Consider the following 13,475-nt stretch of genomic DNA (forward strand, 5'->3'; position numbering starts at 1 on the left):
GCTGAGGTCAGAGGAAACCGAGCTGGCAGAGTCCTGGAGGCTCAGGGGGCAGCACACAGGACGGGCGCGAGACAGGGAGTGAGGCGCAGCCTTGGGTCTCGAGCCACCGTCAGTGCCAGACAAGCACCTGTGAGCGGAGCACGGCAGGCCGCAGGGGACAGCAGGTGAGTGGGCGGTGCGGCAGTGTGGCAGGCAAGGGGAGACGGTGATGGACAGAGCGGGGGTGTGAGGCTTCTTGGAAGGGATCAGAGCAGGTTAGCAAGGCCCAGCAAGGTGGGCAGGGCTGGGGGGAGAGGGGAGAAAATGAACCTAGAAGCAGCGACAGCTTCCTCCACATGCAAGAAAATACGATCAGGGAGTGAGGATGCAGGTGAACAAGGGGCGGGAGGCTCACCTGAAGATGCGGTAGGGGGTGGTGAGGTCAAAGCTGCGCCGGTCGGCCGCTTCCTTCACATTGCCCACGCTCATGTCAATGAAGGTGATGCCGATGCCCAGGCGGTACTCCTGGTAGTGGGTGGGAAGGGGTGAGGGCAAGGCTGGGGGGTGGGGCGCCAAGACCCAGGGATGGGGGAGAGAGGAAGGGGAAGTGGGACTTTAGGGACTAGAAAGTGCCCAGGAAGGAGGTATGGGAGGGCTCAGGAATCTGGGCATGGGTGAACGGACCTCAATCAGAGGCCATGTTGCAATAAACAGGGGGTGCAGGAGCCAGGGTGGTGATGGGAGGGTAATGCTCAGGGACCAGGAGGGAGAAGGGGTCAGAACAAGCGGCAGGATGAGGCAGCAGGCAAAGGGCGGAGTCAAGAGAAGAGGGAAAGGGCAAGGGGAGGGCTGAGGACCAAGCAGGTGGGCCTGAGGGACCAGGGCGGAGAGCTGGGGCTGAAGGACCAGGTGGGTGAAAGGCGGGACTAAGGGACTTGGTGGGCAGGGGACAAGGCAGAGGTTCAGCAGCCTGGCAGACCAGTCATACCTCCAGATTCTTGTAAAGATGAACTTTGTCCCCGACCACGGCCACGTAGAGTTTATTCTTGAAGCCACGTAGCTCCAGGCTGCCAGCATGGTCATGGGGCTCTGAGCCCTGAACACCCAATGGGTAAGCACTAGACACGCGGGCCCGGGCGCGCTGCTCAGCCACCGCCTGCTGCAGGGCCTGCATCCACTCCTTCCGCTCCACTGCGGGCAAAGGGAAAGGGGAGGCCCAAGCTCAGACAGGCAGGGGTTCCCTCAGGGTCCCCACTCCAAGCTCCTCAGGCAACACCACTGCCAGAAAGCCCACCCAGACTAGCCCTCCTGTCTCTGTCATCTCCAAGTTCTCTGATGTGGACCAGCTCAGGCTCTGATCCCAGCTGTGCCACTTAGGGTGGGCAAGGCCCTTGGCTTCTCCGAGCCTGTATCCCCTGAAATGGGGATGTGTGTTGCTGAGGACTCAGTGGTGTCTCAAGCACAAAGCTGGTGAGAGAGGGCCCTCCCCTCCCCTACTTCACAGAGGGTTGACTCCTCTCTGGGTCTGATACGGGGGGAGCAGACGTTCCTTGGTTCTCCTCCCCCACTTCTCAGGCCGAACTGCCAGTCTTCTCTCCACCCCACTCCCTACCATCACTCTCTGCCCGGAAGGCAAAGGTCCGGTTGTTCGTGATCACTTCGAACTTTTGGTCCCCAATGGCAGCCACTCGGGAGATGCAGGCCACGGGGATAAAGCGCTTTGAGTAGGCATCCTAGGGGAGAGAAGCCAGACTGTGGGGGTGAGGACCACAGAGGCCCAGCCCCTCTGTGACCCCCTCAACCTCTGTTGAAATGAAGGTGGCAGCCCCGTCTCCCACAGGGGTCAGTGACAGTCCCTATACCAACCCAGGCCAAGTCCATGGCTGGTCAATGGGCCAGGAGGACACAGTCCAAAGAGTCAGAGTAGAGCTCTGGTGAGGACTCATCTAGGCAGGGACTCTGTCTGGGCCCAGTGTCAGGGTTCAGGCTGGAGCAGGGTCATATCAGGGACTAACAGGCCTCACCTTGTTACTATCGAAGTATCGCAGGTGACTGGCATCCAGTCTCACCCATCGCTTCTGATAGATGTAAGATCTGGAGAGGTAGACGCAGAATAACAACAGAGCAAAGGACTGGGAATTAGGGAGCAGTTCCAAGATCACCCTAGCCCCCTGTGGCAGTCACATACAAAGTTAGGAACAGCCAGATTGAAGGCAAGAAGGATCCCAAATGATCATGGAGAAGAAAATGGGACTTTACCTATAGCAAGAGCGAATGAAATCAGACTCAAAGTAGGACTTCCCAGCGTTTTTCTTGTTTTGTTTTTGGCCACGCCATGCAGCCTGGGGGATTCTTAAGTTTCCTGACCACGGATTGAACCTGTCCCCACTGCTTTAGGAGCACAGAGTTTTGCCCACTGGACCACTAGGACAAAGACTTCCCAGTTTTAAGGGTAATAACACATAAATCTGGTGGGGATGATGGGCAGTTACAGTTTACCTAGAGGGAGACCTGCTCAAATACCTTGTCCCTTCTGGTTTTCTGATCCGTGATACCAAATATACTAGACTGAGCCCATCCCATGCAGGGCACCAGCACAACCCAACAGGCCTCACTCACCCCTGCGGGGGGTTCTTGTCCAGCCAGCCAGCCTTGATGACCAGTGGGGTGGGGGTGGGGCCCACAGGGAGGCTGTCCATGGGGTGCGGGGGAAGCTCAGGGGTCAGGAGGCTGCTGGGCAAAGATGAGCTCAGGCTGCTGGTGTGCCAGTCACCACTGTGGGGAGAAGAGAGGGGAGGAGGGGGCCAGAGTGGGGACTCCCACAGGGCTGGGGCGGAGGAGATGGAGAGGACGGGCTGGGCGTGGTGAAGGAGGGTGGCGGGTTGGGAGAACTGCCCAAGAGGAGTGGACACTTACTTGGGGACATGCTCGTAGGCATAGTCATCCTCATCTTCATCCCCTTGGTCGTCTCCAGACAGGTCCTCCCCCTCGCTCAGCAGACTGGCCACACGCACGGCCCGTGGGACTTGACTCGCTGGGGGCTCCTCCTGCCCCCCAGACCCACTCAGTGTCACGCTCTCCTTCAAGCCCGAGATCATACCGCTAAGGGCTGCCACACCCACCTCTGTCCAGGCTCAGTGCCCACACAACTTGGCACTTCTGTTTCCTTACCCACCTCTCCTCCCCAACTGCCGGCAGACTACCCAGGGACCCAGGGAGATGGGGTCACACAGACAGAGAAAACCAGTGCAGGCAGGGGCCCAGGTCAGAGACAAAGACAGAAGGATAAAGAGATAAAGACACGGATGGAAAGTTAGGACACTCAAGAGAGACAGGGACACGGAGAGTGAGACAGACACAGGGACAGACACCCCAAAAGAGAGGGAGAGAGGGGGTCACACAGCCATCCAAGATGCAGCTTAAGACTAGATCTGGAGCCACAAACCAGAGCCCCTAGACCCTTGCACAGCTGGACAGAGAAGAGGAAGGCAACTTTCCAGGGAGTCGGCTGCCCACTGTCTATCGGGTGGTCCCCAGGGTCTGACAGGCAGACAGCCCAAACCCAAACCACCGCCTGCCCTACCTTCTTGGTCATCACGGCAGCTGGGGCCCTCGGCCCCTCCTCTGGGACCTCATCATAGTCAGAGTCATCTGGGGAGGTAGACAGGTGGGAGAGACTGAGAGGCAAGGAAACCAGGCCTCCTCTAGCCCATGAGTGACCCCTGCCCCGACTCTGGCCTGGTTTTCAAAACAAGGCACAAGGGACAGGAAGTGCTATTTATACTCTCAAGGCTTCACAGGACAGAATTAGGGGGTAGCAGAAGGAGAGGCCAGGCCGCCACAAGGAGGTCTAACTAGGCAGCAAGCGCGGGGGTCAGGGCAGGGACTCTCCTAAAAAGGCTAAAAAAAAAAAACCAAAAAACAAACTAAGAATTGAGACTCAAGAAAAGCAGACAAGCCAAGGAAAAGCAGACTGCCCATGACCATGGAAAATAGTCCTAAACTTTAAACCGTGAGTAACTCAAGAAGTCTGCCATCTGTCCCCACCTAACAGTCAGTCTGCTGGAGAGCTGGGTGCTGTCTCCATTCAGAGGCTGAAGGGAAGGAGGCTTACCTGTCCAGGGCCACACAGCGGGTCAGTGGCAGGGCCCAGGACAAAGGGGAGTGTGATCCTTGCATCCTTATAGACTCTTCAGCCCTGAACCCAGGCTACCCACCCCAAGTCCCATGCTGCAATACAGCACTCACCAAACTCCGGGGGCAGGCGGGGGGGCTTCGGAGGGACCTCTGGGGTGCTGCAAGGTGCAGACAGGGGCTGAGGAGGCCCCCTGGGGAAAGTGGCCGGAGGCTCCACAGGCTCCAGTTGGGGAGGGGGCGGTGATGGTGGTGATAGTAACTTCTCTTCTTTGGAGGGAAGGCTGGGAACAGACCAAAAGTTGGGCATCAACCTCAGTGTGTCTGAGTCACTGAGTCAGCAACACTGCAACAGGGCCAGGACTCAAATTCATTGAGCCCCAAGCTCAACTGAGCTGCAGCACAACTCATTCATTCCACACTCAGAGATAAGCCCGCCTTGCCTCACTCCCCTGCCCAAACCCTCCAGGCTCCCCAAAGCAGGTGCCTTCCTTGGCTTCATGAGCTAGCCCTGCACTGCTGGGCAGGGTCAATTGGCCCCAAAGTGCTAATCTTTAGCCACACGTACCCACTGGGTCTCCACTCTAAAACAGGGCTGAAGACCAGAACGGGGTGGAAGGCAGTTTGCTTCCCAACCTAGGGAACCAGGGAAGGTTGGACCTGAGCTTTTAAGAAGAAGGCATTTGTCTGAGAATGGACAAGACTGAAATGGGCATCGAGGCCAAGGGCACAGACCAGAGCCTCAGAAACCAAGTCCTGAGGCAACAAGTCATGGATCTCTGGCTCATGACCACCTTCTTTCTTGTCTTGGATATTCACCATCCTCTGGGTGCCCTCAGACCTCTCAAATCATCTGAACCCACCACACTCCCTGCTTCTCATCTCTGCTACCCCTGCCCCAGGAAGCCCTCCAGACTCCAAGGCCTGGGCTCCCACAGCCACTAGACTTCTGTCTGTCTGTCTGTCTCAGCACAGATCACACTGCTCCCTGCAGGCTGAGGGTCTACAAAGGGCTTCAGCATCAGAGACATGGGTTTGAGCCTTGCCTTGGTCTCAGTTCCTGTGTGCCCTGAGGCAAGCACCTAGCCTTTCTGAGCCTCAGTTTCTTCTTTGGTGAACTGAGGACTACCAATCCATTGTGGCAGGGTGGCTGGAGGATTAAACAAGACGTGGCGTGTCACGGGCCAACACACAGGAGGCAGAGACCACCAGCTGGATCAGGTGCCTGAGCCCTGGAAGCCTGGCACCAACTGCCATCTCTGCCAGCGTCCAGCAGGGACTGAGAAGGAGCACCCGAGCGGTGCGCCACTTTCCCCACCGGTGACCTCAGCCTCTCTACTGCCCAGTGTCCCTGGCAGTGGCTAAGAGTGTGTGACCACCAAGAAAGCAAGGAAGGGCTGGGCATGAACACGATGCCAGGCCTTGGCTCCTGCTCTTGCTTCCTCCAGAAATACCTTGCTCCCTGGTTTCTGATCAGAGATCTCAGTTCAGTTCAGTTGCTCAGTTATGTCCAACTCTTTGAGACTCCATGGACTGCAGCATGCCAGGCCTCCCTGTCCATCACCAACTCCCAGAGTTTACTCAAACTCATGTCCATTGAGTCGGTGATGCCATCCAACCATCTCATCCTCTGTCATCCCCTTCTCCTCTGGCCTTCAATCTTTCTCAGCATCAGGGTCTTTTCAAATGAGTCAGTTCTTCGCATCAGGTGGCCAAAGTACTGGAGTTTCAGCTTTAGCATCAGTCCTTCCAATGAATATTCAGGACTGATTTCCTTTAGGATGGACTGGTTTGATCTTTCAGTCCAAGGGGCAGTCCAAGGGGCTCTCAAGAGTCTTATTCAACACCACAGTTCAAAAGCATCAATTCTTCGGTGCTCAGCTTTCTTTATAGTCCAACTCTCACATCCATACATGACTACTGGAAAAACCACAGCTTTGACTAGACGGACCTTTGTTGGCAAAGTAATGTCTCTGCTTTTTAACATGCTGTCTAGGTTGGTCAAAACTTTTCTTCCAAGGAGTGTCTTTTTAATTTCAGGGCTGTAGTCACCATCAGTAGTGATTTTGGAGCCCCCCCCAAAAAAAGTCTGTCACTGTTTCCCCATCTATTTGCCATGAAGTGATGGGACCAGATGCCATGATCTTCATTTCCTGAATGTTGAGTTTTAAGCCAACTTTTCCACTCTCCTCTTTCACTTTCATCAAGAGGCTTTTCAGTTCTTCCTCACCTTCTGCTATAAGGGTGGTGTCATCTGCACAAGGTTATTGATATTTCTCCCGGCAATCTTGATTCCAGCTTGCGCTTCACCCAGCCCAGTGTTTCTCATGATGTACTCTACATATAAGTTAAATAAGCAGGGTGACAATATACAGCTTGATGTACTCCTTTCCCAATTTGGAACCAGTCTGTTGTTCCATGTCTAGTTCTAACTGTTGCTTCCTGACCTGCATACAGATTTCTCAGGAGGCAGGTCAGGTAGTCTGGTTTTCCCATCTCTTGAAGAATTTTCCACAGTTTGTTGTGATTCACACCATCAAAGGCTTTGGCATAGTCAACAAAGCAGAAATAGATATTTTTCTGGACTTCTCTTGCTTTTTCAATGATCCAACAGATGTTGGCAATTTGATCTCTGGTTTCTCTGTCTTTTCTAAATCCAGCTTGGAAGTTCATGATTCACGTACTGTTGAAGCCTGCCCTGGAGAATTTTGAGCACTACTTTACTAACAAGTGAGATGAGTGCAATTGTGCGGTAGTTTGAGCATTCTTTGGCATTGCCTTTCTTTGGGATAGGAATGAAAGCTGACCTTTTCTAGTCCTGTGGCCACTGCTATCTCTTCCAAATTTGCTGACATATTGAGCGCAGCAGTTTCACAGCATCATCTTTTAAGATCTGAAGTAGTTCAACTGGAATCCCATCACCTCCACTAGCTTTGTTTGTAGTGATGCTTCCTAAGGCCCATCTGACTTTGCATTCCAGGATGTCTGGCTCCAGGTAAGTGATCATACCATCGTGATTATCTGGGTCATGAAGACCTTTTTTGTATAGTTCTTCTGTGTATTCTTGCCACCTCTTCTTAATATCTTCTTCTTCTGTTAGGTCCATATCATTTCTGTCCTTTATTGTGCCCATCTTTGCATGCAATGTTCCCTTGGTATCTCTAATTTCTTGACGAGATCTCTAGTCTTTTCCATTCTATTGTTTCCTCTATTTCTTTGCACTGAGACCTACTCATCCTTTAACTTCTCACTCAATGCCCCTTCTCTCAAAGTCTTTCCTGACCCCTCCTTCCTGCTCCCCTAGGCCCTGCCCATGTTATCCTCTGTGATGAGCTTTCAGGTGAATTATTCCAAGTAACCCGATTTTTAGTAACGCCTTCCTTTGTGCCAGGTACTGTGCTAGCATCTAAGCCAGACCTGAACCCTGACGCCACAGTCTGGATGCTTCTTAGGACACGTAGTGGCTACTCCTAGATCACCCTGAACTCTATCTTCTTTTTCTCCATAGGTAAAGAATGGACAAAATTCTTTCTCCCTAGAAACCTGATAAAGGTGGTATGTCAGCCACGCTCCCAGGCAACACTACCTTTAGCAAGAGTGGCTGGAGTGCGGAACTGCACCTGGACTGGGAGAAATTGTAAGTGATCTCTTGACCTGGGGGAGAAGCTGGAGCTCTGGGCTTCCCAGAGTGTGGAAGCTTGTTACTGGGCACAGCCTGTGCAAAGGACCTGAAGCCACACCTGCTAGGTTGTTAGAAGACATATTGGCTCCTTGGAGCAAGAGGTCTCCAAGCCAGGGTGGCTCCCACACTTGTCCACTGTGAGTCTTGTCCCCCACCCCCAAGCTGCCCCCTGGAGGACCACAGAGAATGGCTCCCAGACAGCTATGTGGACGGCGGCAGTGACTGCCAGGAGGACCCTCCAGCAGAGGAAGACCCACCGCTGTCCTGGTGGCCAGCTCTTCCCTCTCTCTATGCTTCTCAGAGAATCTGATGCCAAGTGGGCCTAGGGTGGGAGTTTAGCTGGACCTGCGAAGACTCCCCCTACAATGAGCACTGTACTAGGCTGTCTCCCCAACGTGACCCTGAATCTCTTTAGAGCAAGGGCAGCCTCGATCTTGACTCTTTATCCCCACAGCCCACCTAGTACAGGGCCTGGATGAGATAGCAACAAGAGCATGTTGGATGGGCGGGTGGGTGGATAGGTAGGTGGACAGGTTGGCCAATAGGGTCAAGAGGGAAGCAAATAAAAGGCAGGCCCGAGGGCATGACCTGTGGTGTCAGCTCCCAGCTGGTCAAGTCTAAAGTCCAAAGCAAACTATCACACATAGTCTCCCAGACTCCAATAGGAAGGGGCCCTTGGAGGCCCAGCCTGTGATCAGCTGAGAGCAGAGCTCTAGGATGTTGGATCAGGACCAATCAGACGTGCTCAGAGCAGGGGGGACAGCCTCTGCCCTTCCAATGCCAAGCAGGGCTGTGTCGGCCTGGCTCCATGCCTCCCCTAGGACTCAGAGCCAGCACTGAGGCAAAGCTGATGGCAACAGAGCATCCTCAGAACCCAGGCAGCATCAGTCCTCTCATCTCTGGCCCCCAGTCCTCCCCCACCACTGTCTTGATCATCTGTGAGGGACCTGCCCTTCCTGAGGCCTGGCTCCCCAGCACGTGGGTTCCCTAAGACAAGTGCCATACCCTCCTTCTTCACTACTGTATGCCCAGCACTCAGCAGGGATTAATAAATGAAGACCTGGATTACTTAATTTTTATTAAGTATGTGTGTGTGTATGTATACTTTCTCATCACAAGGGTTCCCTAAGGCAGGGCTTCTTGCTATCCCCACTTTACAGATGAGGAAATTGAGACATGGAGACAGGAAGTAATTTGTTCTTGGTCCCACAACTAGGATGTTCACCCAGGAAGTACAGCACCACAGCTGCAAACTCAACCATCAGGGGCAAATGAGGCCATAGCCAGGATCCCAGGGCTTCTCTGAGATCCGCCTCCTCACACTGGCTACAACTCAGGATCCAGACAGCTCTGAGTTGATGTTCCATCCGAAAGGAAATGTGATCACATTTCTGATGGCCCTGTTACCATAGTGATAAGGGAGAGAGGAACAGATGCTAAGGGCTCCTTTCCCAGCAAAGTCTTTGCAGGAAAAGGGTTGTATGCCAAGAAAGCGGGGCAAGGGGACTCCATGGGCCCCCCAATCTCATTCTAGACATCTCTTCCAGGAAGCCTCCTAGCTGATCCCTCTCCCCGCCTACCACGGGGGACCAGGGCCATGCTGAGTCAGGGCCAAGCCCAGGAAAGGAGAAGTGGTATCAGGAAGGCACAGATGTGGGAAATTCCGGGGTACGGGGCAGTGCCCACAGAGTGCCCGAAAACTAGCCAGAGTCCTGACCACTTGGTGCCTGCACCCTTTAGAGCAGCTCCAATCTGTAGCTGAAGCCCAGCTGGGGTGGACCCACTGACCCCTGGCCCTACAAGACCGGAAGATCAGTCCCAGGCCTGGGCATGGACTCAGCAGCCCTGCTCACACCACTTCTTCCTGCCTACACCTCCTGGCCCTCTCCCTACATCTCAGCTTGTGGAAAGCCTGTCTGTGCCTCTGAACACGGCTCAATAGTCCTCCTCTGGGCAGCCTCCGCGATGCCCATGCAAAGCTGCTCTCCACCTGCCCCTCATTCCTGGCCCCTCTGCTCCTTCAGCCCCTTTCTTCTCTATCTAAGTGGCATATGGACCCATCTGCTCTCCACCTTATGCCCAAAGCAAGGCTAGGCACTCTAGGGCAGGGGCCACCCCAGCCTGGGCCCTTAGCCTAAGGAGGTTTGTTTTACTGGGTTACAGCAAATACACACAGCCAACCTTACATATCTATAGATTAGGGGACATGTGAGGGTCCCAAGCCAGAATGGGTAAGAACAGAGGAGTAGGGTGACCATGTAATTAATTATATAAACGATAACATTTCCAAGAGTTAAAAGGGGCACTTTTTTTTTTGTTTTTTTTTTGCAGCATGTGGGATCTTATTCCCTGACCAGGGATCAAACCCATGCCCCCCGCATTGTGAACAAGTGTAGAATCTCACCCACTGGACCACCAGGAAGTCCCAAAAGAGGCACTATTAACAACTATGTCAGGGCACAGGTGCAAGTGGGCCTATCCTGGGTGAAATGAGACATGTCGTCACTGTAGGTAAGAGACACAGCTTGGCAGCCAGGCAGCCCTGGATCTCCAATCCAGCTGAACCACTGATCGGTCTGTGTCCTTCCAAAGCATATCACTTCACCTCTAAGCCTCAAGTTCCCCTCTGATCTGCTTCCTGGCTCGCTGATAACCAGTAGACAGCCACGGTCACAAGTTGTCAACACAATTTTCTCACCCTGGCTGTGGCTGGGTGAGGCCGCAGGGCCACTCTACAGGAGGCCCAGGCTGCACAGGCTGAACCAGGAACCTGCTTCATGGCCCCTCCTCCAGGGTGGCCCCTGGATCTCAGTCACCCCACAGGCAGAGGGACCGGGATGCAGAACGGGGCAGTCTGAATATCTCAGGCTGGCCTGGAACTCATCCCCCACTCACACTCCAGCCATCCTGAGCTGAGCTGCTTTCCATAAATGCGGACTTGCAGGCTTTTGTCCATACTGTTCCTTCCACCAGGAACACAGCTCCCTGCCCGGCCACCTCCTACTTTTCTTTCCAAACGTGCAAGTCATACATCCTTCTCCTCCACTTTGTGCCTCCCTTCGTACCCCTGGCTGGGTTGGGGTCTCTTTGATGCTTCTCTAGCCTTCAGGCTTCTGAGCACTCAGTATAGTTGTATCTTTCATTGTCTGCTTCACTGTACTGACCTCAGAGGACCAAGGACCCAGGTCTACACTCCATCCTGAGTCAGGATCTTCTCCCTAAAGGGTTACACAGGCCTTGGAGGGACCCAGTCCAAACCAGCCCCTGGACTTGCACCAGCAGGGCCAAGAGGTGGGGTCAGACCACGGTTTGGACACATCGGCCTCCTCTCCTGACCTCCTCTACCCACGAGGGCAGACTTTCCCAACTCCCCACTTCCTTGTCCTCCTTGGGGCCCATGCCTCAGCCCTATGCTTCTTTCTTCCTCCATGGCTGCCCTTATCCTTCCTTCTCCATCATGAGGCCCAAAGCTCAGCTCCTCTAGCACTTTCTGGGTTCTGTTCTATTTACTTCTGCCCAAGCCACAGCGGAGAAAGCCCTTCCCAGGGTATCACTCCTTAGACATGATGTCTGCTGGACGCCTCTCAGCTTTTGCATAAGCTGTGAGTCCTCTCAGGCCAAGCCCTCTCCATGCCACAGCATCACCCAACACAGAGGGGGCTTTGGTGACTGCGTTTTGAGTGAACGAATGACCATCACCCCACTCACATACTGAATACTGGGGGTCAGCAGCTCTCCATCTCTCCATAGAGCAGTGCCCAACTGACCTGGCACCCACCTTTAAAACCAATGTTTCACCCAGCTCTTTGCACATTCTCTTGGAACAATGTAACTACCACTGGCTTAAGTATCCCCTTTATGCCAGGCATTCTCATGTAAGTCTTTTTTTTTCATTTAATCCTCATGATGACCCAGATCATCAACTCTCCTGTGCTCAAGATACGCCTCCTCCTCCAGGAAGTCCACCCAACTGCTCCCTCCTCTAAGCTCACAGTTGGGCACCCTGCTGTCGTGGGCAGCAAAGGGCTGAGGCCTAGGTCTCCTGTGGCAGCTCTTCACGCCTCCTAGGCCTGACCCAGTGCTGGCCTGTGAAGGCAGTGGGGGGAGGAAGTTCACCCCTCAGGGAGCACATGACTGTACTAGCCCCTCTCCCCATCCCTGGGCTGGCCTGGACAGAGGAGAAGGTGCAGGTGTTTGCTGGGCCCTGTGGAAAGATGAGCCAAGGGTGCAGGGGTGGGCCAGCCACACAGACAGAATCTGCTTAGAGGAATCTCTTTGCCCCTAGTGGCCCAAGTACAGGGTTACTGAGTTCATTAGGGGTTATAGCAACTGGGGAGATCCCCCCAATAACAAAGGCACACCCACCACACCAGCAGGCCTGGAAGAAGGGGTAGGAAGACACCAGCTAAGGGTCAGCCCTTGGCAGGTCTCCCTGTTGCCTGGAAGAGGGGAGGGCAAGAGGGCTTGGATAGGTGAGCTTCCAGAGCTACAGCACCCTTGAACTCGACCCTGAGGTAAGTCACCTAAGCCTCCGAAGGGAATCCTCAGGGGGGGTGCAGGGAGCCAGAAGTGAGATCAGCACCAGATCGCTTTAGGGCAGAGGCCCCACAGAGGAGCAGTCCAGGCAGCCCAGAAGACAGGCCCCAGAGGCTCCCAATGAACCCAGGAGAGACACTTATGGGGAGATGGAGCTGCGGAAAGCCCAGGGCAGAAGTGGGGAAGAGAGAGGGGAGAAAAGGAAAGGGCAGGAGAAAAACAGAAAATGTAGAGAAAGTGAAAGAAGAGAGGGAAGTCTGAGAGTAAAAAAGGGAGGGGGAGGAGAGCAGCACAGAAAACCTAACCTGGGGAGAGGTGACAGACAGACAGACAGACAGTCTGGGATTCCTGCCCTCCCAGGCCCGTAGGAAGAGACTGCCCCCTTCCCTCAGCCGACAGCCCAGCCCACGGTGGCCCCTTGCTCACCCTCAGACGCCCTCTGGATCCAGGGCCCAAGAGCTCCCGTGGTTCTGGCCAGCTGGGCCCAGTGTGCGCCGGGTACCTGACTGTCCAGCCTGTGTCCGACCCAGGCTGGTCTCGCAGACAGCCTGGCCCCACTCCCTGGGTGTGCCTGAGGCCACGTCTGGTTCCAGGTATGGCTCTGCACTCCCGTGATTTGTGTCGGAGTGTTTGTGATCACTTGTTGGAGTGTGTGTTTCTGTGTGTGACTGTGAGTCTGTCTGGGAGAGTGAGTGTGTGTACGTGTACGTGCGTGTCTGTGTCTGAATCCAGCTTTGGTCTCCTCTAGCTTCCTGCTCTCCGCCTCCCCCCGCCCCCTGCAGCCCTGGCCAACACACACACTTCCTGAAAACTCGACTGAGACAGAGAAAAGTCACCCAGAATCCCCTGGGGCAGACACTTCCTTCCCGCCCCCAGGCTGGCTCCCCCTCTAGGCTGAAGTGGGTGGACAAACTACTCCAGTGACATCAAGCAGGGCCTTCCAGAGTGGATACTCTGGCTGGCCCCTCCCCACTCACACAAGGCCCAGAGAAGCTAGGAAAGAGGCTCTCTGAAGAGAGCAAGTTGTGCCCTAGCAACAAGTGATCAGTCTTCAGGAAGCCCAGGGATTGGCTGGGCTGCAGAGGGTCGAGGGCACAGGTGGGAGGCCTTGCAATATGACTCCAGCTGGCTGCTGCCCACTATG

At 54.5% G+C, this 13,475-nt stretch overlaps 1 protein-coding gene across 3 annotated transcripts in view; it reads right to left on the reverse strand.

Moving 5' to 3' along the window:
• The window catches only part of ARAP1 (ArfGAP with RhoGAP domain, ankyrin repeat and PH domain 1), a 61,886-nt gene that overhangs the window by 22,187 nt on the left and 26,224 nt on the right, over window positions 1-13,475 (reverse strand). The window contains exons 1-9 of one of the 3 annotated variants that reach the window (XM_052652430.1): window positions 12,758-13,109; window positions 4,228-4,397; window positions 3,563-3,630; window positions 2,896-3,059; window positions 2,599-2,754; window positions 2,004-2,073; window positions 1,592-1,712; window positions 968-1,170; window positions 395-504 (exon numbers count right to left, since the gene is read on the reverse strand). In XM_052652430.1, the coding sequence (XP_052508390.1) occupies window positions 395-504; window positions 968-1,170; window positions 1,592-1,712; window positions 2,004-2,073; window positions 2,599-2,754; window positions 2,896-3,059; window positions 3,563-3,574 (836 nt within the window). In that variant the 5' untranslated portion in view covers window positions 3,575-3,630; window positions 4,228-4,397; window positions 12,758-13,109. Of the gene's footprint in view, window positions 1-394; window positions 505-967; window positions 1,171-1,591; window positions 1,713-2,003; window positions 2,074-2,598; window positions 2,755-2,895; window positions 3,060-3,562; window positions 3,631-4,227; window positions 4,398-12,757; window positions 13,110-13,475 lie in introns of those variants that run through there. The other 2 variants (XM_052652429.1, XM_052652427.1) reach the window with 2 other exon arrangements.

This window comes from Budorcas taxicolor, chromosome 15, assembly GCF_023091745.1.
Source record: "Budorcas taxicolor isolate Tak-1 chromosome 15, Takin1.1, whole genome shotgun sequence".
In the NCBI taxonomy this organism is placed as follows: domain Eukaryota; kingdom Metazoa; phylum Chordata; class Mammalia; order Artiodactyla; family Bovidae; genus Budorcas; species Budorcas taxicolor.